This window comes from Crocodylus siamensis, chromosome 1, assembly GCF_052110815.1.
Source record: "Crocodylus siamensis isolate JL-2025a chromosome 1, ASM5211081v1, whole genome shotgun sequence".
NCBI classification, from domain to species: Eukaryota; Metazoa; Chordata; order Crocodylia; family Crocodylidae; genus Crocodylus; species Crocodylus siamensis.
Window position 1 is genome coordinate 370,157,141 of NC_143395.1, and position 26,697 is coordinate 370,183,837.

Here is a 26,697-nt window from a genome sequence, read left to right on the forward strand (position 1 = left end):
TATTCTAGATAAAGATGAGAACCAGATAGCATTTAACACCAAAAAAATGCAAGGTTCTCCACCTTGGGTGGAAAAACCCGCAGCATGCTTATAGGGTCAGCAGTGCTACACTGGCTAGCACTTCAGACAAAAAGGACTTGGGGGTCACGACTGACCACAAGATGAACATGAGCCTTCAATGTGATGCTGCAGCCAGTAAAGCAGGCAAAACGCTGGCTTGCATCCATAAATGCTTCTCAAGCAGACATCATTCTCCTGTTGTACTCAGCCCTGGTGACGCCGCAGCTGGAGAACTGCATCCAGTTTTTCCTTTCAAAAAGGATGTGGAGAAGCTTGAGAGAGTCCGGAGGAAAGCCATGCACATGATGAGGTCAGGAAAACAGATCTTACGATGAGAGGCTGAGAGCTATGGGACTTCTCAGCCTGGAAAACCGCAGGCTCAGGGATGATTTGGTGGCCACCTGTAAGTTTATTGGGGTGCTCACCAGGATCTGGAGGAACGTTTGTTCACCAGAGCACCCCAAGGGATGACAAGATCGAACGGTCACAAACCCCTCTGTGACAGTTTCAGGCTGGACATAAGGAAGAACTTCGTCACTGTCCAAGCCCCCAAGGTTTGGACTAGACTGCCGCCGGAAGTAGTTCAAGTACCTACTTTGAACGCCTTCAAGAGACGTTTGGATGTCTATCTTGCTGGGATCCTATGACCCCTGCTGACTTCCTGCCCTTTGGGCAGGAGGCTGGACTCGATGATCTTCTGAGGTCCCTTCTAGCCCTAATGTCTACAAAATCTATGAAGTCTATGAAATCTATAATACATTATATTGGCACCTTGTACTTTATGATCTAACACCACTTTCTGGTAGAAAATTCAGAACATGTTTCTCTTTAATTCACCAAACAGAATAAAATTATCTGCATGTTTACATTTTCTTAAAACCAGAGCAGCTGAGCCAGATTTCTGTTCTGGGGGAACTCATTAGAAGCTTTAGTTAAAAATAGCACTTTCTGTCACATGAATGAACAGGACTTTCTGGGGAAGGATCATCACAGCTTTTATAAAAGAAGGTCATGCCTGAATAATCTGCTAGAGCTCTTTGAGAGTATCACAGCCATGTGGATCAAGGCAATTCTTCCTGATACAGTGCAACTAAGTTTTCAAACAGCTTTTGACCATTAGAGGCCAGGTCTACTTGCAGACCAGGATCTAGCTAAAGGACAGGTAGTCAAGAACAGGTTTAAGTGGCTAGCTCTTATAATGTACGGAGATAAACAGCGAGGCCCCTGTATGGGGGCCTGTACTGTTTAACATATACATATATTATCTGGATTGTGGACAGGTGAGTATGGAGGTGGACAAATTACAGGGGGCACCGAATTATTCAGAGTGGTAACAATAAAAGCTGACTGAAAAACTGCAGAAGAATCCTATAAACTTTAGCTTCCAGAGACTCTCTCCTACACATTCCTGTATCATTGGCGTCAATCTGGTCCACAACCACCGACTCCTCCAAAGCACTCCTAACAAGCCAGTCTGTCTTTCTCGTGACAATCATTCCCTTACTGTCCAGCAGGCACCTCAGCATGCAATTCTTCCCAAATATCACAAACAAGACTATCCATGTTCCCAGTGACTGAACCCATCATTACTAAAACCTTCTATTTGGACACTGGGAACCCTCTCCATGGAAGGATATCCTCAGTCTGAGAGGATGCTGACTCTGCAGCTGAATCCCAGTTATGGGATCTTTTCCTTTTTTTCCAGCTGGGTCTTTTCCCTTCTCTCTAGCTTCTTGCCTAACTGCCTCATGACCTTCATTCTCTTTGCCAACACACAGAATGCCTTGAGTTTGATCCCCACTGTGCAAAATCAATTCCAGTTAATTGTATTTGCTTGTTTTTGATTCTCAAGCAATCTCTACTATTGCATCAGAATTTCATTTAAATTAAACAGAAAAATGTGACTTAATGAATTCATTTTTCTCCTGAAGTATGTGCGTAATTCTTATTAATATTAATAATACCAACTACATATGGATTGAAGGGAAAATGTTTCATTAATACTGAATGTTTTTACATAAGTTAGTACATACCTCATTGTACAAGTATATTTTAAGGGATGGAAAAAAGCTTTATAACAAGCACATATCGAACTGCCCAGTATTAAGAACATCATCCCTTGAGATACCAAAAAATAGATACACCTGTTGAATTTTCAGTTACAGAAGTGTTTACATGACTAACACACTAAACGACTTGTGGAGACAAATGATCAAAACAAGGCCTCCATTGATATGGGCACAACTTCATTGTACAAATGTTGAGCAAAATCATTTGCACGTACATGAGCATTTATACACATGCATAGTTTAGACACAGCAGTTTAGCCCAGGTGCATTTTATCTACGTGCATCAATTCTGTAGCTATGTTGGTCTGAAAAAAAGAAATACATAAAACTCTTGGGTCAGAGTCTTTTCTTAGACCAGCTAAATAGTAGCAAAAAATTCCTTTCTTTTCAAGCTTTCGGGCACATACACTTTTCATCAGGCTGAGGAGAATTCAAAGATTGTAAAAGTCCTCCTAGGTAGAAAATAAACTCCATTTTGCACAGGGAAGTTAGGGGCTGGAAGTTACAATAAAGGGTGTACAGGCCCGAAAGCTGGCAAAAGATGGAATTTTTTTTGCTACTATTTAGTTGGTCTAATAAAAGATATCGCCTCTGACCCAAGGGCTTTGTGTATTTCAATTACTTTTCTGCACAAGTGAAACAGTGCACAGAAACCGAACATACATTTTGTGTGTACATTAATAGAAGGTAGGTTTAGTGCCCTTGGAAGTTTGGTCCCCTTCATACTCATTTCACTGACTTCTGTTCTTTTTTGAATGAGAAACTGCAGAATAAGAAATCATCCACAAACTGAACTGTGTTAAGTATGATTTAAATAGGGACTATGAATTTTTAGCTCATTACCTGGATTAGTTTTTTGACCCCCTGCATTCCTATGGGTTTGCTGCTCATTTGTTTTTCTCTCCTGGAACTGCCCCCCTTCCCTCCCCTTGTCTTTTGTATTCTAATTTCTCTCTCCTTATACCTCTGCTTTCAGCACCTCCTTTTACAGCGTCTGATGAAATGAACTTGGGTTTGAGATGGCTTGTGCTACACACACACACCAAACCTTATTTGGTCTATAAAGGTGCCCATCTACCCTACCTTCTGACCGACTTCAGACTAACATGACTTAACTACCTCTTCCTCTTCAACACTTTGGGATTAAATATTTAGATCTTGCCTTCAAGGCTATCTACCACCTCATCTCCTTTGCCCATGATCCAATTCAGCCCCTACTGGTACCCCTTTCAGAAATGATGCCAGCCTCTCCCATTTTGGCACTTTTTTCAACACACATGCCTCACAGACTCCATAACAGACAGAAACAGCTTATGACTGTGAGATGCTTCACAGAGCTCCTTACCTTGCAGAATCCAGGCCAGAGTGATTCTTTAGACTAGGGGCTAGGTTTATATATGCCTCTAACTTTCTTTCTTCCCATCACCTAAGTTCCTTCTCTGACTGGGCATAGGGGCTATGCATTAAGCCAGGGGTGGCTAACTTGTGGCACTCATGCCCTAAGTGGCACAGCCAACCTCTATATTTGGAATGCAGCAGAGTGCGAAAAGGACAGGCAGCAGAAAACAGCAGCAGATTGGGCAGGAAGCAAAAAGCAAAAAGCAGAGGAGCCAACTGGGCAAGAGAAGGGAATTGGAGGCACTCTGTGAGTGTGTGCAGCTAATTTGTGGCACTCCTGATAAAAAGGTTGGTCCTCACTGTGGGGTTACTGTTCTGCAGACTGTTTCCCTGTGAGCTGCCCTCTGCACTTTCCTGCAGCTGTTTAGCATTGCTGATTCTCTCTCTACCAAACAACAAGGGCTCTTATTCCCTCAATAGCAACCTGGAGCTTTGCAGTTTAGAGCCTGCCTCTCTCCTCAGCCCCTTTATTCTGGTGCCTCTCCACCAAGTAACATGGGTTAGGGGCCCCATTACAACCTGGGCTTGTCATGTTTGATTTTCATTAACAGTTTGTATGATGGAATAGAGTACACTAGATTACCCAATGGTATCAAGCTGGAAGAGGGTTGAAGTACTATGAAGGACAGGATCAGTATTATGAAGGACAAGATTAGTATTCCAAATGATCTGGGTGAATTGTAGAAAGAATCCAAAAATTAATAAAATGAAATTCTATACAGGTGAAGAAATAAAGTGCATTTAGAAAAAGAAAAAGGAATAGCTTCCTTAGGCAGCAGTATAGCTGGAAAACCTGGAAAGTATAAGGGAATACAAACTAAATATGAATCAACATAATGTGGTGTTGCTGCTAGAAATGCAAATCTCATTCTAGGATGTATGAAGAGGCAAATAAAATGTAAGGCATGGGAGGAGGTAATTATTCCTCTCCACTCTGTACTGGTCAAGCTGCAGCAAGATTAATATGTCTAGTTTTAGGAACTGCACTTGAAGATGTACAGAGTCCAGAGAAGAACAAAATGAACTATGTGAGGTTTTGAAAATAGGATCTATGAGAAAATACTGGAGGAGTTGAGTTTGTCTAGTTTTAAAAAGAAAAGTCAGGATAGAGATATTACAGCAGTCTTCCAACACTTAAATGATTCCTGTCAAGAAAATGGTGATCAATAGTGTTCATTGTTCATCTGAGGAAGAAATCAGCTTAATTTGTGGCGAAGAAAATTTAGGATAGGTAGTAAAGCTTTACAAAGGGATACAAAGAGAGGTTGTGGAATCTTCATCAGAAGTTTTTAAGAAAAGATTACACAAATGTTGTTGGGATTGGCCTCATTACACTGAATCCTGCCTCAGTGCAAGGGTCTGGACTAAACGGTCCCTTATGGCTCTGCAATTCTAAGTTTAAATGAAAAATATAATCACAGCTCAGTTATAATCACTTCACGTATACCTATGAAAGTAATGAATTTTCAAAGTCACCAACTATTTTGCTCAATAACTTATTCAATAGGTAATATTAAGTAGAAGGTTTTGGCAAAGTCAACTACTTTATATTAAACAGATTCAAAGTCAAATGTGGAACAGTGAATAGAATACAAACTGCAACTCCACACACAAAATCTCAGGGCACCTCGCTGACTTGTTTGAAAAAGATGAACTCTATTCTAGTCATACTTCCCATTATAAATAATTTGTTCCTGTGATAAGTTAATAATCTCCAGAGATCTACATTAATTTTTTAAAGGAAGAACATGCAGAAAAAGTAAATAGCTTCATTCTTCTTAACCTGACAATAAAGGCTAAAGTTGTAAATATACGTCCTTATTAAAAAATACATGAAGACAACATAGATATTGCATAGGTCATTATTCCATTCCCAGAAGTAAAGAAAGTGAAAAGAGCAGAATATAAATCTTTCTTTTAACTGGTACCAGATGCATGGGGGACTTTAAGGAGAACTTGCTCATGTTCGAGCTTATAAAATATGGACTGCATTTCACAGCTAATTTTAAATATGGCAAAACAGGCATGCAATTTGGCAGTTTGTGCCAACATGTGCTAATGTGTGTAAAGTCTGCAGGAAAAACATAATACATGCATCCAATATAGCTAGTAAAAAATAAAAACAAAAAACTGACTACACAAATACTTGTCTGAAGTTAAGTAGGAACAGATTTTCTTCCTCTCACCCATTTAGTGAAAGGGAATAAATCCTACAGCCTGGCCTGTTAACAGCATGCTCTCTGAAGCTTATGAAACTTGAAGACACTTTTAAAAACCTGATCTAGGCTTCCTGACCCTAAGCCTCTGCTTTACCTCCCTGGTCTTCCTTTCCCCACATTAAATGCTAGTCACAAAATCTCAGACATGGCTAGTTACATTTTTTTTTAACATTACGTTTATTTTCACATTTATAAAACTTGAGATCTTGCTAAATGGACACAATCCTTCTTGGATTTGTGCATTCTTTTTACTCTATGAGACAATCAAGTATCTCTAAGCCAGACAGGAAAGTTCTCATTACATAAAAGTGGAACAAGAGAGCCAAATCATACTGTTCCGAATCAAAATTATGCAAGAATTTTAGTTTCATGGGCACAACTGTTAACAGAACAATAGTCAGTCAAAAACAAGGGTTTTTTTTTTAAATCAGAGAAAACCAGGATCCCTGTGTCATCAGTATTAAAAAGCCATGATGGAACAAAAAAAGCCAATATGGAATTTGAAGGTGGCCATGGCCTCGAGAAAAACATATAATGATCAATGTCAGGTATAATACCAAGCAGTCAGTATTTCTAAACAAATCAGCACAATAAATAGCTGAATTTTCAACAGGTGTTTAGGAGCTTTTCTCTACTGAACTGATTACTGTAAACCACTGTGTGTTATAAGACAAAACTGAGTATCACATTCTGGCCTGGCATCAGATAAAGAACATTAATATTCATCACACTGTGCCACTCCAAACTGCTATTTTCCACCCCCTCCAGACTTCTGAGGACGCGAAATGGCAACGTGTTCACAAATTTCATCATCCAAAGGGCCGTTCTTCATACTGAGTTTCAAATAAGTTTGCTTGCAAAAGTATGAAATAATAATACTTAAAGGTCTGATCCTGTCATGGTTTCAACTACTATTATGTAAAGCAAAAAATAAATATGATGATGCACATACTTCTCGGCTTGAAGCTTTGTCGTCTTCACTATCAAATCCTGGGTCTGTTCCTTTGCTGCCTAGAATATAATTGGAATCAATGTAAGTATATACACTACTAAACTAATTCCATTTTTTGCTTTTTAAAATATTTTTAGGGAACTCAGATTACAGCAATTTAAGTGAAGTACTCTTTAAAAGAAGTCAGCCATGTTAAAATGACCACTAATCAGTTCTTTCCTAGTTTTTAATATTGGTGCATTAGAAGACATAATAAGAACTGCATTTAAAATTCCTGACCTTGGGCACAAAACCATTCAAGGTGCAATGCACTTAGCTTAGATCATTTTACTCTGTCCTTTAATTGCAAATAAACTGCTGCAACAAATGAGGACTTGGGCAAGCTCATTTGAACACAAAAGGAATTAAATATACCATGCTTACACTTAACATGAGGGGAAAAGCTCCTTTGTGTTGGATTTGAGCACAGGATGGCAGGGGAGTAAGTGGTAGCTGCAGCTGCAGCTCCAGCTCTGGCCTGGGGTCCGGATCAGAGCTGCAGCCCATCCACCCCAACTCTGTCTCAACCACCAACCTCTTCACCCACCACCTCTGGCCATGTCCCCACCTCCCTGCCACTTATCCTCAGGCTCTGGCTGGGCTCCAGCCCCACTCAAGCCCAGACCACAGAGCACATGGTTTCTCTGGCCGCAACTCAAATCCGTAGCAGCACAGTGCTGGCAGCACTGTCCTGGCCTTGGGTTGGGGTCACACTGCCTGCTGTCCTGTACCCCAGACTGGAGCTGGAGGATAAGTGGCAGTGTGGGGGCATATGGGGACAGGACAGGTCACATGTTGGGGAGGGAAGCAAGTAGTAGGGGGTGACAGGCAAAGCAGAGGGCCTGTATGGGGGCAAGGGGTAGGATTCAGGCCACTTGACTCCCCTGAATGTTCCTTCTTCCACACTCCCCCAGTGCCTGCCTCCTGCCACTGATTTCCTTGCTGCCGGGAGGGGAGGGAGGGACAACTTTAAAATGACTCTCCAGCAATTCTAGATATGGATAATTACAATAAATTTATAATTTTTTCATGTATAGAATTATTGGAGGGTCTTCTTAAAGTCAGAGTGGTCTTGGATTCAGATAAATACAGTATTAAAGTAATCCACAACAGGGATAGATCTCAACACTTGTCATCTCTATTTAATCCTGGCATCTGGGCCAGCTGCAAAATGTAAAACTCAAGTATAATACCTTCAACAACCCAACTCAAACTTTGGAAGCTGGATGGTTAAAGTATAAAAGATCTGTTCGGAAAATGATTCTCAACCAGGATGCCACCAGATCGTTTGAAAGGGGTCACGAGATGCGAGGAGATAGACAGGTAAGCACAGGCTCAGGTTTGTTCCTGCCTGGCTGTTAGGGCAACTCATCTACCCAATGGACGGTCAAATCCATCAGAACTATAGCTCCAATGAATGTCAAAATAGAATAAGATGAGAATATGCATCCCAGCAAGTTTGTAATTAATGCTAATCAATCAAATGCCACCCTGTCCTATTTTCTGCCTAATACTAATCAATTATTGACAATACATCCATGTTTCTTGTAGAAAGTGTAGACCCTGTTTCAGTAACAAGAGAAATTAAGAGGGGAAAAATTGGGTGACTATCAGGAAAAAAAATTCCTGAAATAGCCAGCTATGGAAAAGTAAAAGTATTGCAAGTGAATCAGTGTGGGGAGGGGGAGAAATCCGAAGACAGATTCTCTCAAATAACCCTGTAATGAACTCAAGTTGGCATGTTAAGCATTATGGTCGAATGAATGTGTTAGCAATATGCAAGTAAGCCAGCCGAGCTTGAGACTTCTTGGACCTTTCATAAAATGTAAACATTCATTCATGTCATTCATATTCAAGACCTTAGAGTGGCTACAAAGAGAGATTTAGGAATAAATCAAAAGATGTCACCCACAGTTATTAATGCACTGGTACTGCATTGGCCATGAGGCGAAGTCAAGCATTAAGTATACTCATAAGACAAAGCAACTTCAAAAGTGGAAACTAACAAATGACTAAGAGTTTCCTAGGTCAAACCAAGATCTACAGCTGTAGAAAACAGCATACTTTATGTTGCAATAAACATTAGGTATTTAAATTAGTTTGATTAGAGGATACAGATGATAGTTGTTTCCAAAGTGGAGGGGGTGCAAGAAAAAAAAAAAATCAGGCTTGAATACTTGATATGATTAGAGCAAGAGGAGTTGAGAGATGGAACGAACATACCTAATCAACCATCTCCCTTTGTATTTGCCATTATTTTGAAGCACGAATACATACAAGCGTTACTTATCATAGCTAAAAAAATATCCTCTAAAATTGTGGATCTATTAACATCTTCTCATATTGAGTGCTGATATAAACTTATTCTTCAAAAATTTTGGGGACATCTGAAAGTAACTGCGAAACAGAAGTCTGAATATACACTAAAATAGATGAACTGTCTAACGTTAGAGACATCTCTGAAATACTGTCCTCTTGAGGAAAAGCGTTCTGTTATTGCAATGGCCAAGAGGTCTTCTATTCAACAACAAAAATTCGTCTTTAGTTTGGAAAAATTTAAGCCAACCACTAAGCACATAGTATGGCTGAGATTATTTCACAGCTCTTCAACTATTGCAATCAGAGTACTTCACCATCTGTCTCTGCTATGAGTGCACCAATAGAGGTATTTTGGGCCAATGCTGATGGCCAGTTTTTAATGAGTCATATTGGCTGATACCTATCCGACTGCAGATATGCAGCCAGGCAGCTTGGAGAACAGCATCCAGCTGGTAAGTCTGTTGTGGGGGAAGGAGCATAGGGAAAGGGGGGCAGATCGAGACCCCCACACTCGATTCATTAGGAGGGAGGGAGCGGGGCTAGGGCTGGGACAGGTGCTGCACAGCCAAGACAGGGTGTGGGACAGAGCTGCAAGTGGCTCGTCTAGGGGGCACGGGAAGGGGCTAGTTGTTCCCACCTCTAAGCACACCCTGAAAAGGTATGGAGGGGGCATGTGCCCCTGAGTCTGCACATGGCTGAGGACGTCAGAGGGAGCACACAGTGCCCCTGGTATCCCCCGACTCTTGAGGTGGCGATGGCGGCAGCAGCAGCAATCCGCAGCTAAGGGACAGCTGCGGCAACGAAGAGGTAAGCCGGGGGAAGGGAGAGAGTGGGGCCAGGTGCTGGCGATCGGGCAGGGGACTCTTTCCCTGCCTGACCCTATTTAGCCACACCACGCGGGAGCTGCATGAAGAGGGAGCGCAAACAGGCGCACTCTTTAGGGGCGCGCCGGAGTTTGCGCTGGGGTGGGAGAGGGCTAGGAGCTTGGAAGCCCGAGCTTGGAAAAACCTGAGAGTTGACTTACCAGGGATCCCCTGGTGGGACGAAGCTCCAGCCTACAAGCGGGGTTCCCACAGGGGGCGGGGCTGCAGGCAGACACAGCTGATTGACTGGCTCAGCTGACTGTCTGACTGGCCCTGCTGATTGGCCTGGGAAATCTGAACTCGGGCTAATCAGCTGGCCAAAGCAGTCAGCTGAGGATGCTGGAGGGAGCACACAGTGCCCCCGGTATCCCCTGACCCTTGAGGCAGCAGCAGCAGCGATCTGCATTTGACTGGGCATTAGACATAGAGGGCTTTAGGTTGTTTAGAAGAGATAGGAAGGGGAAAAAAGTTTGGGAGGTGGGAGTTGTGCTCTATGTCTAATGCCCAGGGAACAGTATACCAGTTCTACCTTCCAAATGGGACCCTGTGAGTCAAACTTCAAGGAGGGCAGGGGGAGAGGGAACTGGTGGTAGGGGTTTACTACAGGCCACCACATCAGGAGGAAGAGCTGGATCTGGAATTCTCCAGGCAGCTGGGGAAGGCCATGTGTGCAAAGGATGTTGTGGTCATGGGTGATATGAATTACCTTGACATCAACTAGGAGGAGCAGTCGACCACGTCTAGCCACTCATGAAAGTTCCTGACATGCATACAGGAGCTACACCTCGTGTAGGAGGTACACATCCCCACTAGGGAAAACACCATACTGGATCTGGTGTTAGTCTCTAGGGATGCCCTGGTGGGGGATGTGCTAGTACAAGGGAGGCTAGAGGACAGTGATCATAAAATGATCCAGTTTGCTATTCAGAGAAAGGGGGGGAGGGTAACTAGCACAGCATAAATGCCTGACTTTAGGAAAGCCAACTTCGATGTGCTCAGGGCAGTAGTCAGGGAGGCACTCGGAGCCCAGGGGGTACCTAGTATGGGGGTCCAGGAAAGGTGGTCCTTCCTCAAGGAGGCTATCCTTGGGGCGCAGCAGGATGCAATTCCTCTGCGCAGGAAGGCAGGAAAAGGGTCCAAGAAGCCTTCATGGCTGAGCACAGATATCCAGGCTGGACTGAGGGCAAAGAAAAAAAAAGCGTACTGGCGGTAGAAGCAGGGGGCAGGGACCAAGGAGGAGTACACCTCCCTGACCTGAGCTTGTAGAGATTTGGTTAGGGAGGCTAAAGCAGCACTGGAGCTTAGATTAGCTTCTGGGATTAAGGATAACAAAAAGTCCTTCTTCAAGTATATAGGTAGCAAGAAGAAGTCTCAGGGTAACACTGGACCCCTATGGGGCAGGGTAGGGCAGAGCAGAGCAGGGCAGGGCAGCTGGTGACAGACGCGCGAGAGAAGGCAGAACTCTTCAACAAGTTCTTTGCCTCCGTGTTCCTGTCCACTGACAATGGGGTGCTCTTGGGTGATAGCGTAGAGAGGCCCAGGAAGGATGCGAGTCCCCCGACTGCTGGTTCAGACCTAGTTAAGGATTACCTGGAGGGCTTAGATGTGTCCAAGTCGGCAGGCCCGGATGACCTTCATCCACGGGTGCTGAGGGAATTGGCTAGTGTCATTGCAGAGCCATTGGCACGGCTGTTTGAGGACTCCTGGTGCTCGGGCCAAGTCCCTGAGGACTGGAAAAGGGCCAATGTGGTCCCTATTTTCAAGAAGGGGAGGAAGAGCCTGGCAACTACAGGCCAGTCAGCCTCACTTCTATCCTGGGAAAGGTCTTTGAAAAAATTGTCAAGGGCCACATGTAAGAGAGCCCTGCAGGAAAATGATGTTGAGGGGTAACCAGCATGGGTTCTTGCAAGGCTGATCCTGCCTGACTAACCTGATCTCTTTCTATGACCAGGTAACAAAGAGCCTAGATATGAAGGAGGATGTTGATATCATCTTCTTGGACTTCCAGAAGGCCTTCAACACAGTGTCCCACCCAATTCTGGTGGGCAAGCTGAGGGACTGCAGCATTGACGAATGCACAGTCACATGGGTGGCAAACTGGCTCTAGGGGCGCACCCAGAGGGTGGTAGTGGATGGGTCGATGTCGACCTGGGAGGGTGTGGGCAGCGGAGTCCCCCAGGGCTCAGTCCTTGGGCCGCTGCTGTTCAACATCTTCATTAGCAACCTGGACGAGGGTGTGGAGAGCTCCCTGTTCAAGTTCACTGATGACACCAAGCTGTGGGGTAAACCGAATACACCGGCAGGCAGGGACTGCATCCAGGCAGACCTGGATAGGTTGGAGAAGTGGGCGGATCTGAACAGGATGCAGTTCAACAAGGACAAGTGCAGAGTGCTGCACCTGGGGAGAGGGAACCAGCATTATGGTTATAGGTTAGAGGCTGACCCTCTCAGCAGCACAGAGACAGAGAGGATCTCGGAGTCATGATCCCTCCAGGATGAATACAAGTCGCCAACGCAACGAAGCAATAGGCAGAGCCAACCGCACCCTGTCATGCATCAACAGGGGCATCACTAACAGGTCCACAGAAGTCTTGCTCCCCCTCCATGCGGCGCTGGTCAGGCCGCAGCTGGAGTACTGCGTCCAGTTCTGGGCGCGGCACTTCAAGAAGGCCGTGGAGAACCTGGAGAGGGTCCAGAGGAGGGCCCCTCATATGGCTGGGGACCTCCGTGGCCAGCCCTATGAGAAGAGGCTCATGAATTCTATGATCCTATGGGGCAAGGGAGTGCTGCCATTGCAGGCTGGGTCAGCACTGGGTTCTTCCTGGCAGGGATATGCACTGGTCTGTGCTCGAGACAGGTGGTGGCACCACTGGGAGGTGGGCTACGGGGGCACATGCCAGCCCCCAGACAAACCACTCGTGGCTCTGATCTGCACTCCACCCTGGCTGTGCAGCATCTGCCCCGTCCCTGCTCCAGCTCCACTCCCCCCCTCACTGTGGGGGCCTCAATCTGCCTTCCTCACACCCCTTTCCTCACAACAAATATACCAGCCAAACCTGGCTGCTCTCCACACTGCCGGGCTGAATTCCTGGCTGCCTGCATGCTGCACTGCTGCTGCGGGCATGCACAGGACATTTATCGGTGACATTATTGTCCACATGAGCCAGAAAAAAAGCCGATTGCCGATACTGTCAATTTTCCTTATATCAGTACTGATCCGATATGGGACCAATGTATTGGTACACATTTAATCTTTGCCCTTTAGGTTGGGTACACAAGATGATGGGAGGGAAGGCAGAAAATGCAACATGTTTAACTCAAAACTCCAATGCTCAGAAAGGAGCTTCTGCAGATGTGGATAAATCTAATTCATTCTGCTTTTTTCTGTACTCATGTTATTCACTGTTCAAAGAGAGTTTGAAAAATCCAGTGACTTCACTTATTTCCCTAAGATAAAGTGCCAGATTGGTAGGGATCTACTGAAATAGCGATAGAAGTATGCTGAGCAGCAGCTCCTATAATCTTGCAGTTTTCTGGGCTCACCCCCTCATCTGCTGGCTGGCAGAAGGGCCTCACCATTTGCTCCTGAGCAGCAGGGAGGCGAAAATCACGGTTTTAAATATGCTGCAGTTTTTGCCTTCCAGCCAGCCAACAACAAACAGAAAGGCCACTCAGCCAATCAGCAGCAGTAAGTGGTGAGCAGCAGGGCCCTTCCTCCAATCAGAAGTAGGGGCACATGGGGGAAACTGCAAGATTAAAAGGAGCCACCATGCAGTCCACTTCTGCTGCAATTTTGGTAGGTCCCTACAAATTGGGTACAGTGAGAGAGATAGGGTCACTGCTGTTCCAGATGAAATGGTAGCTGTTATACTGTAATGCTCAGGCTGAAAACAGATGTTGCCTTTGTGCTGCCATAAAAATTTGTACAGTGGCACAAAGGCCAAGCAAACACATGCCTAGCCATTGTTGTGCCACAAACACCCAAAAGTTGTCACTGCAACTTAGGTGGCATCAATTTATGCAACTTTTTTGAGACAACCACCTGTTTGGTTTATGGCCGAAGCATGGGGGCTATCCACACTCCCCTGTGGCTTCAGGCAGTCATATCCAGGGCCCGATCGTGCACACCCCACCCTGATACTATGGCACAAGAGGGAATTCCGGAACGCAAAATCAAGTCCCTAACATCCCAAAAGCACCTTCCCAGACTTCCCTGCTTGCTTCCCCCCCACTCCCAAGATTCCCTGGCATAGTGCAGATAACTGGGGTGGGATCCCAGAATGGCTTGGGACCCAGGGAATCCCTGGGAACACCTCTACAAGGAAGGTGGGATCCCAGAATAGGGTAGGAAATACCACTAACAGATGTATATATAGTGGTGTTTTATTTTAATCATGGAAAATATGGATTTGGGGTTACTTTTTCTTTTAACTGAAAAGTGGGGATTTCTTTAAATCAGAAAAAACCAAGATCCCTGCAGATGATGCATTTAATTTTGCAAAGTCTGTTTATACCCTCAGTATGCCTATACCTATAGCAACACATGGGTACTAAAACCAGTCTAACTTTAACCTTGCTTCATCCAGGATTGTATTCATGGAGATTTAGCTTACTTGAATCCTTATATATTTAAGGCAACACTTAGGAATGTAAAGAAGCTGTTACACACTAGGTAACAGCTCCCTCTCCACTTCTGATGCCCTTTTAAGTATACATTTTTTATGTCCTTTACAAAATTACATTTCAAGATAAGGTAAACTGTAGCTGTAACAAGAAAGCCCTTCTTGCCAGCACCGCCCTCCCCCTCTTTTGTACATTTCTTTTCCCTTCTGAGTATTGGCAGAGACCTAGCACACTCATCCCACGGGCGTGGCAAGGCTCAGAGCAAGTCAGAAAGCTAAAGTGGCTTTCTGTAGGAGAAAGCTAGAAACTATATCTAAATATAAATTAAGCTCAGTGTCACTGAAGAAAACAAAAGAACTAAAATATCCACTTCAAAGACTGTAAATATATCCTGGCGCTAACCTAACTCACTTACTGTCACCAGCAGCCTTTGATCCTCACTAACTTGCACTGCATTTTTATATTTCATCTGTCTAATCTTTACCATGGCATTTTGTATTTTAGATTTTATACTTTTAAACCCTTAAAGAATGTACTTCCTGCAGAATGAAGTTACACCCTGGACCACTGTTAAAACCTGCACTGAAATTGTAATTGCAAAGTGATAAAATCTGCTATATTGGTCTGGTCGCTTGAGTGAATGTGAGTGTATGATGATCAGTAGGTACCTTAAATGATAATAGCCTAGCCAGAGGAACTTACCATTACAAAACTCTATTGTACAAGCCAAGGCTAATCACGCCAAGGAACTGATTCCTGAGACTAAGCACCCACCCTATTGACTATTCCTGCACCCTTAACAACACCGTTGTTAATTAATCAAAATCACAAACTGACTCCCAAAACTGCACTACCAGCAGGCAAGACCCCTGTGGCTAACAGCTGTTAGGCACTACTCAAGATCCACAGGGGACAGTGACTTCCGGACTGGGTAGCCAAAATGATGCTGGGGAATCGCACAAGAGCTAAAAGACAGTGAAGCATGACCCTCAGTGGCAGCTTCTCATCCAGCACCTGACCTACTGAGACAGAAGGACAAGCAAGCAACCCCCTTTGGCGAAGACATTGCCTTGAAGGAAGCTGACCATTGACAGCAGACTCCAGGGCCTTGGATAGGTAGATATGCCAACACCAGTGCTCTCACAATCACTACAGGCTACTATCCACTATACTACATGGGTCTGAGTGACATGGGTTAGAATGACTGTGTATATTGCTAAGGTGGCCAGTACCCCATGTCATTCAAAGTTTGCATTTATGATTTTATTGGTAACTTCACATCCCATACAATAAGTTAGAATTCATTATGATCCCATGAATTGATCCTTTGTAGCCAACATAGCAACACAAATCACTTTTTCCTTGACTAAAATTTTGGCTTACAGAAGTAGAACTACTTGAAGTGGGGCAAGTTTTCACAGCAATCTCTGGCCTCCAATTAGATTTTCATGACTCCTATTTAGAACGTTGTGGGCAGCACTAACAGTCATGTTCATCTCACTTAACTTTTTGCACTTCAATAATAAGTAACAAACAGGGCACCTAATCTGGCCATGATGCCTGGTTCCCCCCTTTCCCTTATTCTTATCATATATCCAGTCCCTGGCTTGTAAACTTCGTACATTTTAAAGTTATGCTTTAGACATTTTCTGGCAATGAAAAGAACAGGGAGGGTCGTTACTCAGAAATGGATTATAAGTTATAAAGTGAGACGATTCTATAAAATAAATGTTAGTTTTGTGGAAGCAGGCAGACGTGAATACCATTCATTTTTAAGAAATTCAAAAAACTACCTGCCCTCTGAAGTAAGTATGGAAATATGGGTACATTTCCATCAAGAATCAACAATTAAACTGTTGCAGATTTAAGCACTTTTTCTTCTGCTACTCAGTACTTTCACTTTAATAGAATCAGGACGAGCTCATCATCATTATGAATAAATATTACCAGGTTATTTTGTTACTGTAACTTGTACATGCCCTGGACCTGCTTTAGAGGTTTGAAATATTCGCATCTCGGAAAGGCTGGAAATGCAGACTTAAGGTAATCACTGAACTCAAAATTGTGGGAAGACAAGAACTCACAGAACAACCTTATTTCCACATGAGAATTTGGCAACAGCTAAATCAGCAGAGTCACTTCTGGCTACAGGCAACATGTCTTACATGCAACAATATTTGAATTTGAAAGTTGAATCTCATTTTTACTATCCCTAGCTTCTTTTCACATCGCCAATTATGGTACTGTGCTATTAGACTTTGATTTATCTAGGATAAGAAATTAGTAGAGTATGCTAAATTAATTGTTTCATATTAGCCCTTTTTTAGTGTAGGGAAAATTTCACTACTACCAACTTTAAAGCAAAAAATGAAATCTAATAAAGCAAAGGGTGGATTTCAAAGATTTGCCTGCCAACTTTTTTCTAAATAGCACTTTAAAATGCATCTAAATTCCCACCCCCCATCCCTCCCTGCATCGGGCAGGTCATTTTTGGCAATAAGAGGTGTATTGCTGTGCCTGGATTATGAAGTTTCCAGGCTGAAATTTATGCTTGAATCTGAAATTTTAGAAATTAATTTTATTATTACACAAATGCAAAAAAAAGTCACCACAGACCATAATAAGGAAATGTAGTTTTTAATGGCAACAAGAATAAAATTAAGTTGTCCAGGACTAAAAGGCTGGAACTACATGATTCTTAGAAGTGTACTGAATAGATTCCTCCTCCCTTCTCTCCCCGAAAGTGACATATTTTAAAGAACACAAAACAGAAATAACTACCACTTCCTTTATTACAAGAAACACAATTAAGGAGAATCAGGGACCTTCTTTTATAAAGAACAGTGAACATTGTTAAAAAAACGCCACCAGCAAGAGGGGAGAAAGCGACTAGCTCCAAGGCAGCTAAATACATTTCTATAGTATGCCTTATTTAGTTTAGAGAACTCCCAGAGCTGCTCTGGATTCTTTGCATACACAGACTGAGAAAATATCCTGCTCCACAAAGTTTGTAATCTAAACTAGGTGGAGAAAAACAAAAGGAATGTGAGAAAGAAAGAACAAAACAAAAAACAAATAAATAAACCTGCACAACAAAAAAGCAACAAGCCAAGCTCTGGCACTCTTCTGGACCCCTAAACATTGCAGTGTTCATCTCCCTTCCCATCTTTTTACACTATTTGAAGTACCCCTTCACCCTTCTGGCCCCAGTGACTGTCCCCTTTCCTTTCCATTTAGCTATCAGGTGTAAGTAGAACATCCACCTGGATAACAACAATGAAGTTTACAGCTGAAAGAAAGGGCATAGCCGTCTGAACAGCTGGCCACTCATAATGTCCACTGAATATCCAACAGCATCCACATACTCTACACCAGGAATAGGCAACCCCAGCACGGCTGCCAGAGTGCAGCATGCAACTGCATTTTGTCTGGCACATGTGCCTCTGGGGCAGATGGCAAGGAAGGGGCCAGGTCTGTGCTGCCACAGCAAGGACTGGACCCCTTGTGGTTCCCATGCCATCTGCCTCTGGCACACCAACATCTTATGAGTCAAGGTTGCAGGTGTTTCTGGCACTCTGCCCAAAAATGTTGTTTACCCCTGCAACTTGTGCATAATAGTGGGAGTCACATGGTATTTAAGCAGTGGTTCTCAACCAGGCCCCCACGAGTCCTCTTAGAGGGGCCAGAGCAGTGGCAATGAGATAAAAACTGTCCCACGGGCTCCCCCTGCCTTACGGCTTGCTGCTGCCTGCTTTAGGCTATTAAAGCTGCCTAGTGGTATGCAGTGCTTCTTGGTCAGATGCCCCCTACACTCCTCCAACAGACTCAGGTAAAACTGTTGCATCTGCTTATTTCCAGGAGGAGTGTAGGGGGCACCTGATCAGAAAGGGATATACAGCATGAGATAGATTAGGCTGACTTGAGAGCCCTAATGCAGAAGGAGTTCATGCATTTGGTACAGCCCCTCACAGGCTGGCTGGGTGGCAGGCATGCAGGGCAGTTTTATCTGGAGACAGCAGAACCTCACTGAGAAACACTGATGAAAGCTGAACCAACTGGTTCTTAGCTGGGGATGTCCCCCATTCAAATAACAGTGATGGTGGAGAAAGATACATGCCTTCACTTATTTCTATTGCAACACTCCTTGAGTATCAGGGCTCTTTGATCCAACTTAAGCGACAACTAGGTCTTATGTGTGCCCCAATGTTTACAGAGCACTAGGAAGACATTTGACAAGTATGATTAAATTGTTTTAAAGACACTGTAGTCCATGAGCTTATTAACTTTCCAAATGCTTCCATCTACATTCAGATGGAACTACATGGAGGACAACGGGAAGGCAAGATGAAACCTCATGAAAAAACTGTGGGGAAAGATAGCAATTATCCAAAAGCATCTTTTGACTTCAACATGAAACAAAACTACTCAACAATAACCTAATTTTTTGTAGCTAGCATTCACACCACTTCATGATCAACTACATCACAAAGCTAAAATAACCAGGTTGCATTTACATCCTGGAGATTACCCATCAAATCAATCAATGCATGTGCCACACCAATGTCTGTGCTCAGAATAATATTCAGAGAGTTCAGAGTACCAAAGTTACATCACCACAACCTTCCCAGTCTTAACCAAAAATGTAAAATTAGGCACAAGAGAGTAGTTTGTCATGTGTTCTCCCCTCCTCCAAACTTTTGCAGAGGAATGAAAATCGTGAGCTTTCTTTAGAGCTATAAGTTAAGAAGTTTTCAAACTGGCCACTTACAAACAGAACACACATTTGCCCTCTGGTGGGAGGCAGAGGGAAAGTGGGGTTTTTTGAGGTAAATCTTTGACTGGATTCCACCATTTTTAAACCAGTCTGTGTGCACCAAACTTCTGTTCTGTTACAGGTATAGACCAGTTTGGCATGTGAACTTCTGTTTCAATATGGTTATAAAAAGGTTTCTGATCACTTATACTCGTAAAAGCATAATGTCTGTAACCTGGCCTTGAACATCTTTGTAACAGGTGAAAAATTCAACTATTCAAATATGAGAGCTCTACACTGAAGAGTCCCTAGGATATATACAATTCAGTTTTGAAGTGGAATAGTAACCACAATTACAGGGATTTGACAACCCAATTATTTCTTCTAATATAAGAGCTGCATTAAATAGCCAAATAGAGTCAATTAGGCTCAAAAGTAGTCCCAGCTTGCATCATGCACAAATCAAGATCCTTCACCCTCATCAGATTATGGATGGATGAAGCTGCATTAACCAATCTCCTGTTTCCATGAAATCAAAGTACTCCTCTCTGTATACACCTTGAATCTTTGAGAGACAAAACAAACCTAGTGGGATCAAGATTAACTATTGGACTTGATTCACTTTGTGGATAGTGAGGACTGATAACTGGTATTTTCTAGAAGATATTCCAGGAATCTTATGGCTTATAAGCATGTAAACTGGAGCAGACTCACTACATCATCTAGCAACTGCTTTAAATGATAAGGAGAGTACCACTATGAAGCCTAGCCAGAATATGAAATTGCCTCCCCTCAGTATATCCACTATAAGAGGTGGCATAGAGTTCCCTCTGCCTTCCTCTAGAACAGTTTTCCAATCTCACAACTGCCCTCATGCACGCAAGAGAAGCTGCAATGCAAGTTTGTTCTTCACTATATCTACAGGATGAATCTGCTCCATAATCTGGGGTCCTGTAACATAAAAATAGATTTTTCCTGCTGAGCAAAAATCCAAGCACAATTAAAGCAACTAAATAATCGAGTTGGATGTCAAAGCTCAGTAAGAGGTTTGTTACTTCTATTTGTACTTATAGATTCAAAATTAGGGCATCATGTCCTCCATATAATCAAACACTTTCTTCCTCACAGAAGCTAATAGATATTACACTCCCTGCAAAATATCAAGGTATTGCTACTTCCAATTCAGCATGGAGGAATGTGAAACTACAACAAATCTGCTCAGTGCCTTTTATTCTGAACTATAAACAGGCTAGTTACTATGCTAACTATAGTTATATAATGTTATCCAAATTTTAAAAACACGCAACAGAACTGTTGTTAAATGAAACTCTTGTTTAGTACCTGTGTTAAAAGAAAGCAAGAATATACCTAGTAACAGTAGAAGGGAGAAGATAAATATCTTTGCTGATCATACCTTCAAACGATTAGTCATGTCCTGACAACAGTTGCTCATTGCTTGCACATCTTCATTTATACTTTCAAGTTCCTGAGAAAGAAGGGCAAGACACCATTAGCTGGTTTAATTAGTTCTAGAGTGGTATTTGTACATGCAGTAGTCCAGGGACCATCTATTGGACCAAATACATAGTTGAGAGACATATTAGAAAAGATTCTAAGCAGAGAACATTTTTCTTCAAGTCTCGAAAAGCAGATACAGCCTAAGCTACATTTCAATTTGAACAGCAGTTTCATTTGACCTAATTTTATTAATAAGTATGTTAACTTCACACACACAGTCCCAGTTTTAACCCATGGAGCACAGAAGTCTATTCAGCAGTTGCTACCAACTAAAGTTTTTAAGCAGTGACATTATACCAAGTCTTCAGCGTAAGTCCACCTACCTAAGTTTCCCAATCATAAGCATATGAGAGGTTCATATTTCTGCACTAACTTTCACCTTCTCCAAAAGTGGGTCTGAAAATTGTCCATGCTCTTCTTGGCCCACTTTTCCTATATTTGCTTTCAATTACTAATGAGCATCTTAAGACTAAGAAACAAAAGATAAAAATTGCCCTTCTCTCTCTAGCAAGAAGCAATCCCAGTCCATGCTCATACCAGTAAGAAACACTGGTATAGAGAATTTTCAGTACACAAGAATTCCTGTACAGAACATGAAAAAATGAAGGGCATAGTTTGGCAACCGTTGATCCTTCTAGATCATGGTGTATGCATGAGAGGTCATCCAGACCTTCAACACCTAGGCAGGAGTTTTGGACAAACGCAGGCTGCCCAGACCTTTCATCCCCACTTAAGGCCACCAAGACAGAATCCAAAGGCCTGATTAAGTCCAGACGTTTAGTGCCTCCATGGCTGTAGTGGTATAAGCATCCAGGAATATCTAATAGGTTATGTATTAGATTTCATAGACATCAGGGCTGGAAGGGACCTCGGGAGATCATTGAGTCCAGCCCCCTGCCCAAAGGGCAGGAAGTCAGCTGGGGTCATAGGCTCCCAGCAAGATAAGCATCCAATTTACTCTTGAAGGTGTTCAATGTAGGCGCTTGAACCACCTCCGCTGGCAGACTGTTCCAGACCTTGGGGGCTCGGACAGTAAAGAAATTCTTCCTTATGTCCAGCCTGAAACGGTCTTGCAGAAGTTTGTGACCGTTCGACCTAGTCATCCCTTGGGGCGCTCTGGTGAACAAACGTTCCCCCAGATCCTGGTGGTCACCCCTGATAAAACTTATAGGTGGCCATCAGATCACCCCTGAGCCTACGCTTTTCCAGGCTAAAGAGTCCCATGACTCTCAGCCTGTCATCGTAAGATCTGTTTTCCTGACCTCTGATCATGCGCATGGCTCTCCTCTGGACTCTCTCAATCCTTTTTGAATTGTGGAGCCCAAAACTGGACGCAGGAAGAACTACTTCATGGTAAGGGTGGCCAGAGCCTGGAACATGCTGCCCAGAGAGGTGGTGCTCTCACCTTCCCTGGAGATCTTCAAGAGGAGACTGGATAGGCACCTGGCTGGGGTCTTATGACCCCTGCCGCTCTCAGTGCTCCTTCCTGCCCTTGGCAGGGGGTCGGACTAGATGATCTGTCTAGGTCCCTTCCGACTCATTGATTCTATGAATCAAACATAGGTCTGCTGCAGGGCAGACAAGGATTCTATCACTAAACCACAGCGGACTCCAAGAAATGAAGGACCTTTTGTAAATTAATTTCTAATGACTAAAGCAAAACATTTGCTCAGGATTCAATTACAGTCTCCATTGCAATAGAAATTCACAATTGCAAGCAACTGTTAATTACTGTATTATAACGATGGGTGCTATGTAGTTCCCAGCCTGTGCTCAATTTGTGTCAGACTGATAGTTAAGTGTTCCACACATACTCAGCTCTTTGAAAATGAGTGGCAGGACCATAAAGATTCTAGATGCCATGAACTTTTAGTTGGTTCATTCATAAAGGAAAGATACATGAAACTTAGTCAGCCATTTTTCATTAGCCTGACCAAAAGACTACCTAGTATCGTTAAATGAATATTTCAAAATGTACTTGGGTAAAAAACTGGTTGTAGGTACAGACAAAACATCTTAACTCCAGTATAGATGTGGAACAGAGATATTACATACAGATTTACATGGGATAAGTGGAAAACAATCCCTTGGACCACTTACATTGGTGCATGTTAGGTTAGTACAAGGATGGGCAATTATTTGGGTTGGACGGTCAGTCGAGTTTTGGAGAGCTGTTGAGGGCTACGCAAATGCATGGATGCACTAAAATGCTCCAGATATGCACCTGCAGCCCCACCTCTGCTCTGAGACCCCAGCATGTGGTGGGATCAGCCAGGAGCCACACCAGCTGAACCTAGCAGCCTAAAGTGGCATGTAGGAACACAGCATGGAACCAACCCAGCCACATGTGGGGATCAGGGCAGAGGAGGGAGTGTATGGAAAAAGGGGGCTGGGAAGCACAGGTTATCTGAGTCAGGCACCTCACTACATTCCCCGCTTCTCCCCACCTCTAACCCAAAGTCCCCAGCATGCAGCCAGGCTGGACTAGTGCCATACTGTGTTCCCACATGCTGCTTTGAGTCACGTGGGTGCAACTGGAGCAGCTGGCATGGCTCCTGCCCAAACTGGCTGCATGCTGGAGACTCAGGATCAGGCAGGAGCTGTGTCAGGGTCAGGCAGAAGCTGCACCAGCCACTCCAGCCATGCCCACATGGCATGGTCCGAAGCAGCACACAGGAACACAGAGTAGCATCATGCTTGCAGCACCCACACGCCTACCCAGCCCTGGCCCAGCAGGGCCTGGATAACTCATGGCTTCTGGCCCTCTTTCCCCTGTGCTCCCTCCCGCACCAGCAGGGAGAACTATACCTGAGTTTCAACTTTTACCAGGGGCTAAGCTGTCTGGTCCGCAAACAGCCACAAGGTCAGAACTCTGCACAGACAGACTTGCTGCAAAGAAGCCTGGCCAGGAGCTCAGTGCCCCCAGCCTTGGAGTGTACACCAGGGCTGTAGTAGTGCAGGGTGGGCTGGGCCAGGGAGGGGAACTACTGCTGCATCCTGGTACAGCACAGGGAAGGAAGAAGGGCAAAAGGCTCAGAAAGCCAGGGCAGCCATTGACTAGATACAATTCTCCTTCAGAAAAGCACTTGCAGGCCAGATACAATCCCACGGTGGGCCAGATCCAGCCCACTCCTGGACTAGTGTATAGTCTGTGCATCCACAGCTCTAGTCAATTCTATCCCTGGGTAGCCCTGTCCTCAATGCAAACAGGCTCTTACTGGCTCTATCCCTAGCCAATAGAAAGTCAATAATAGCACCTACTGCAAGCAGCTACTTCTTGGGAGCTGGTCATTTGTCCAACCCAGACACCAGTGAAACCTGTACCGGTATACAAGCTAGTGTAAGTCACTAGTGTAGTGTGAACGTATCTGTATCTGTCCTGCTTTATGTGGAATGGTTTTTTCAACCCAAATATTTTCAGACTTGCTGGAGTCCAGTAATTCCCAGGAAAGCTCTAGTCCCAACATATTTTTGTTTATAAACCATAGCAATGAAAAAATTGCGGAGCAGAAATATTATCAAATGACAAAAAAGTTCTGGCCCAGCAGGGCCTGGATAAAAGCAATTATAGCATAAAGGTAAGTTGGCTCTGGAAAAAAGAAAAAAAATTGTAATGGGTAAAAAGGGTAAAAAAAAGTTTGTGATGCTAAATTCAGTTCCAGCCATTTTAAGCATCTTTGTAGCAAAACCATTACCTCTTTAACTTGCTTGAAAATGCGGACAAATTCTTCATTTATCGCTAAGCTTCGGCGCTCGATGTCTCCACGTAGGTTTCTTCTGGTACGCAAACTATTTTCAACAAAAAAGGTCGAGAGCGCCTTGAGAGCTTCCAACATTTCCTGTGCAAATATAAAAAGGTTACCTAAACATTTCCACTCCAATATACAACACAAAGTCTTCCTCACAAAGTTAGTCTAAACCCCCCCGCCCCAATAAAATAAAACATGCTCTATACAACATGGACAATCTCTTTATTGTCATGGTTTACCATTCTTTCTGCTCTTTATACACTGTGATGCAAACGGCTTGCAACCATTGAGCAGCCTGCCAGTTTCTAAAAATTTGAATGAGGAAAACTCTGCTTAGCTTCGAGGCACTTTATAATGTGACCTCCCTCAGGCTAGCAAACAAGGGCACTGATCACTTCATGTTCATTTATAAAAAGAAAATGAAATACCCAAGTTATCCCCCTACCATCATGGGCAGGTCTTGAATTTCAAAGAAGGGTGCAGATGGCAAGGTGCATCATTACATGTCAAAACAATACAATTTTTCTCCCATTAAAAATAAAGAAGAAACTATACTAACAGACTAAGGCCCTACGGCTGCATTACTCAGTTTAAGATTGAAGCAAAAAAACCCCAAACATATCTTTGGTAGAATGAGTTAAAAATCAATCTGCTGGGCTGTGAAATAGGAGCTGCATTAGCAGGGGCAGCTACCAGGCAGGGCAAGGGTTAGCTTCATCTGTGGAATATCAAGACCATTAAAAAAGAAGGGGGGAGGACCATCGCCTGTGGAAGGAAGAGTGTAGAAGGGATCAGGGAGATGATGATCAGCTGTGAAGTGACTACCTCACAGAAATGCTGCTGCCCCTGCCAGGCAGTTGGTACTCAGGGTTGGGTGCTGCAGGAATCAAAGGGGGGGAGGGAGAAGCAAGTGCACCTTCCCCGTCCCGTTTCACAGCTCACTATCATCCCCCAAATCCCCAAACCCCCAGTTCTGGGAGAGGCGGCAGCCCCTGCTGGTCTGCACCAGGGTGCGCTGGGGCCAGTATGGGGCTCCTCCACCAGGGCCCCCGCGGCCCCTGGGAGCGGGGCCATCCTGAGGCACCCCGAGAGCCACCCAGACGAGGAGCCCGGTGACGTCAGCGCATTCGACGCCGCTCGGCCGCGGGAGCAAGATATCGGCATCCCCCTCACACCTTCCTTCCCCTGCCCCGCCCCGCACCTTGTCGTTGTCCAGCCGCGTCTCCAGGATCTTGTTGAGCTTGCGGGACAGCGGGTTGTTGCCGGTAGCTGCTGCCGCTGCCGCCGCAGTCCCACAGCTACCGGGAAGCCCCGAGGAGCCGCCCGGCGCAGCCACCGCATCCGCCATCTTCCGCCCGCAACCGCCGCGTCCCGGAAGTGGGCTGGCAGCACAGCTGCTCGCCAGGAAGTGGGGTCCCCTGAGAAACCGGTGCCGCACACTTCAGTTCCCCCGCGTACACTGGACAATCCACACTGGTCAAAGCGTTCAAAACGGGCCATCGTTTTTGAGGCAGGTGACTGTTACAGCACACGCAACACCTAAGTCACTCTCATGGAATCTTAACTGGCTTTTAGGGTTTTTTCATTATTAATATATTTCATGTTACAGGTCAAATCAATTCCAAATCATACCGATTGAGTAGAGGTCGGTCATGCCAAAAACCATATTTATTGAGCAAGTGGAACTTGATCGTTCTAAACCCCGAACATCCTCCGCCTCTCGCCCTGGCACTTCAGATGCTCCCAAATCCATCAGTAGGCATCCTACATGCAGGCCCAAGTCCAGAGGTCTTGGGATTCAGATGCCTCCAGAAACAACAGGTTTCTCTCGTGTTATGCTGTATGTGTATACTTGGAAAATGGCACATAACTTGAATTCGCATAAAGGAAACCCACTTTACAATGTTACAAAAAGGGATATGGTCCAAGGCCTCAACTGTACTGACTGCCAGACCATGAATGACGCGTGACCCTGGCGGCTCAGGGGGGTCACAGCTGTGCTGGTGGCGGTGGTGGGAGCGCAGCTGTGGTAAAAGTGGAGCTCCCGCAGACATCACTGGTGCTGTTGGCAGCCGGAGGTGGGGGGGTGTGGCGAGTGCCAACCAGGGGTTGGTGGCCACCCACAGGTGCTGCCA

At 44.4% G+C, this 26,697-nt stretch overlaps 1 protein-coding gene across 2 annotated transcripts in view; it reads right to left on the reverse strand.

Annotated features, from left to right (window-relative positions):
• Nucleotides 1-25,925, reverse strand: part of COG6 (component of oligomeric golgi complex 6) — a 95,907-nt gene extending 69,982 nt beyond the window's left edge. For both annotated transcript variants that reach the window (XM_090027023.1, XM_090027014.1), the window contains exons 1-4: nt 25,764-25,925; nt 24,509-24,652; nt 20,710-20,781; nt 6,699-6,757 (exon numbers count right to left, since the gene is read on the reverse strand). In XM_090027023.1, the coding sequence (XP_089883149.1) occupies nt 6,699-6,757; nt 20,710-20,781; nt 24,509-24,652; nt 25,764-25,910 (422 nt within the window). In that variant the 5' untranslated portion in view covers nt 25,911-25,925. The remainder of the gene's footprint in view (nt 1-6,698; nt 6,758-20,709; nt 20,782-24,508; nt 24,653-25,763) is intronic.
• Nucleotides 25,926-26,697: the final 772 nt, after the last annotated feature.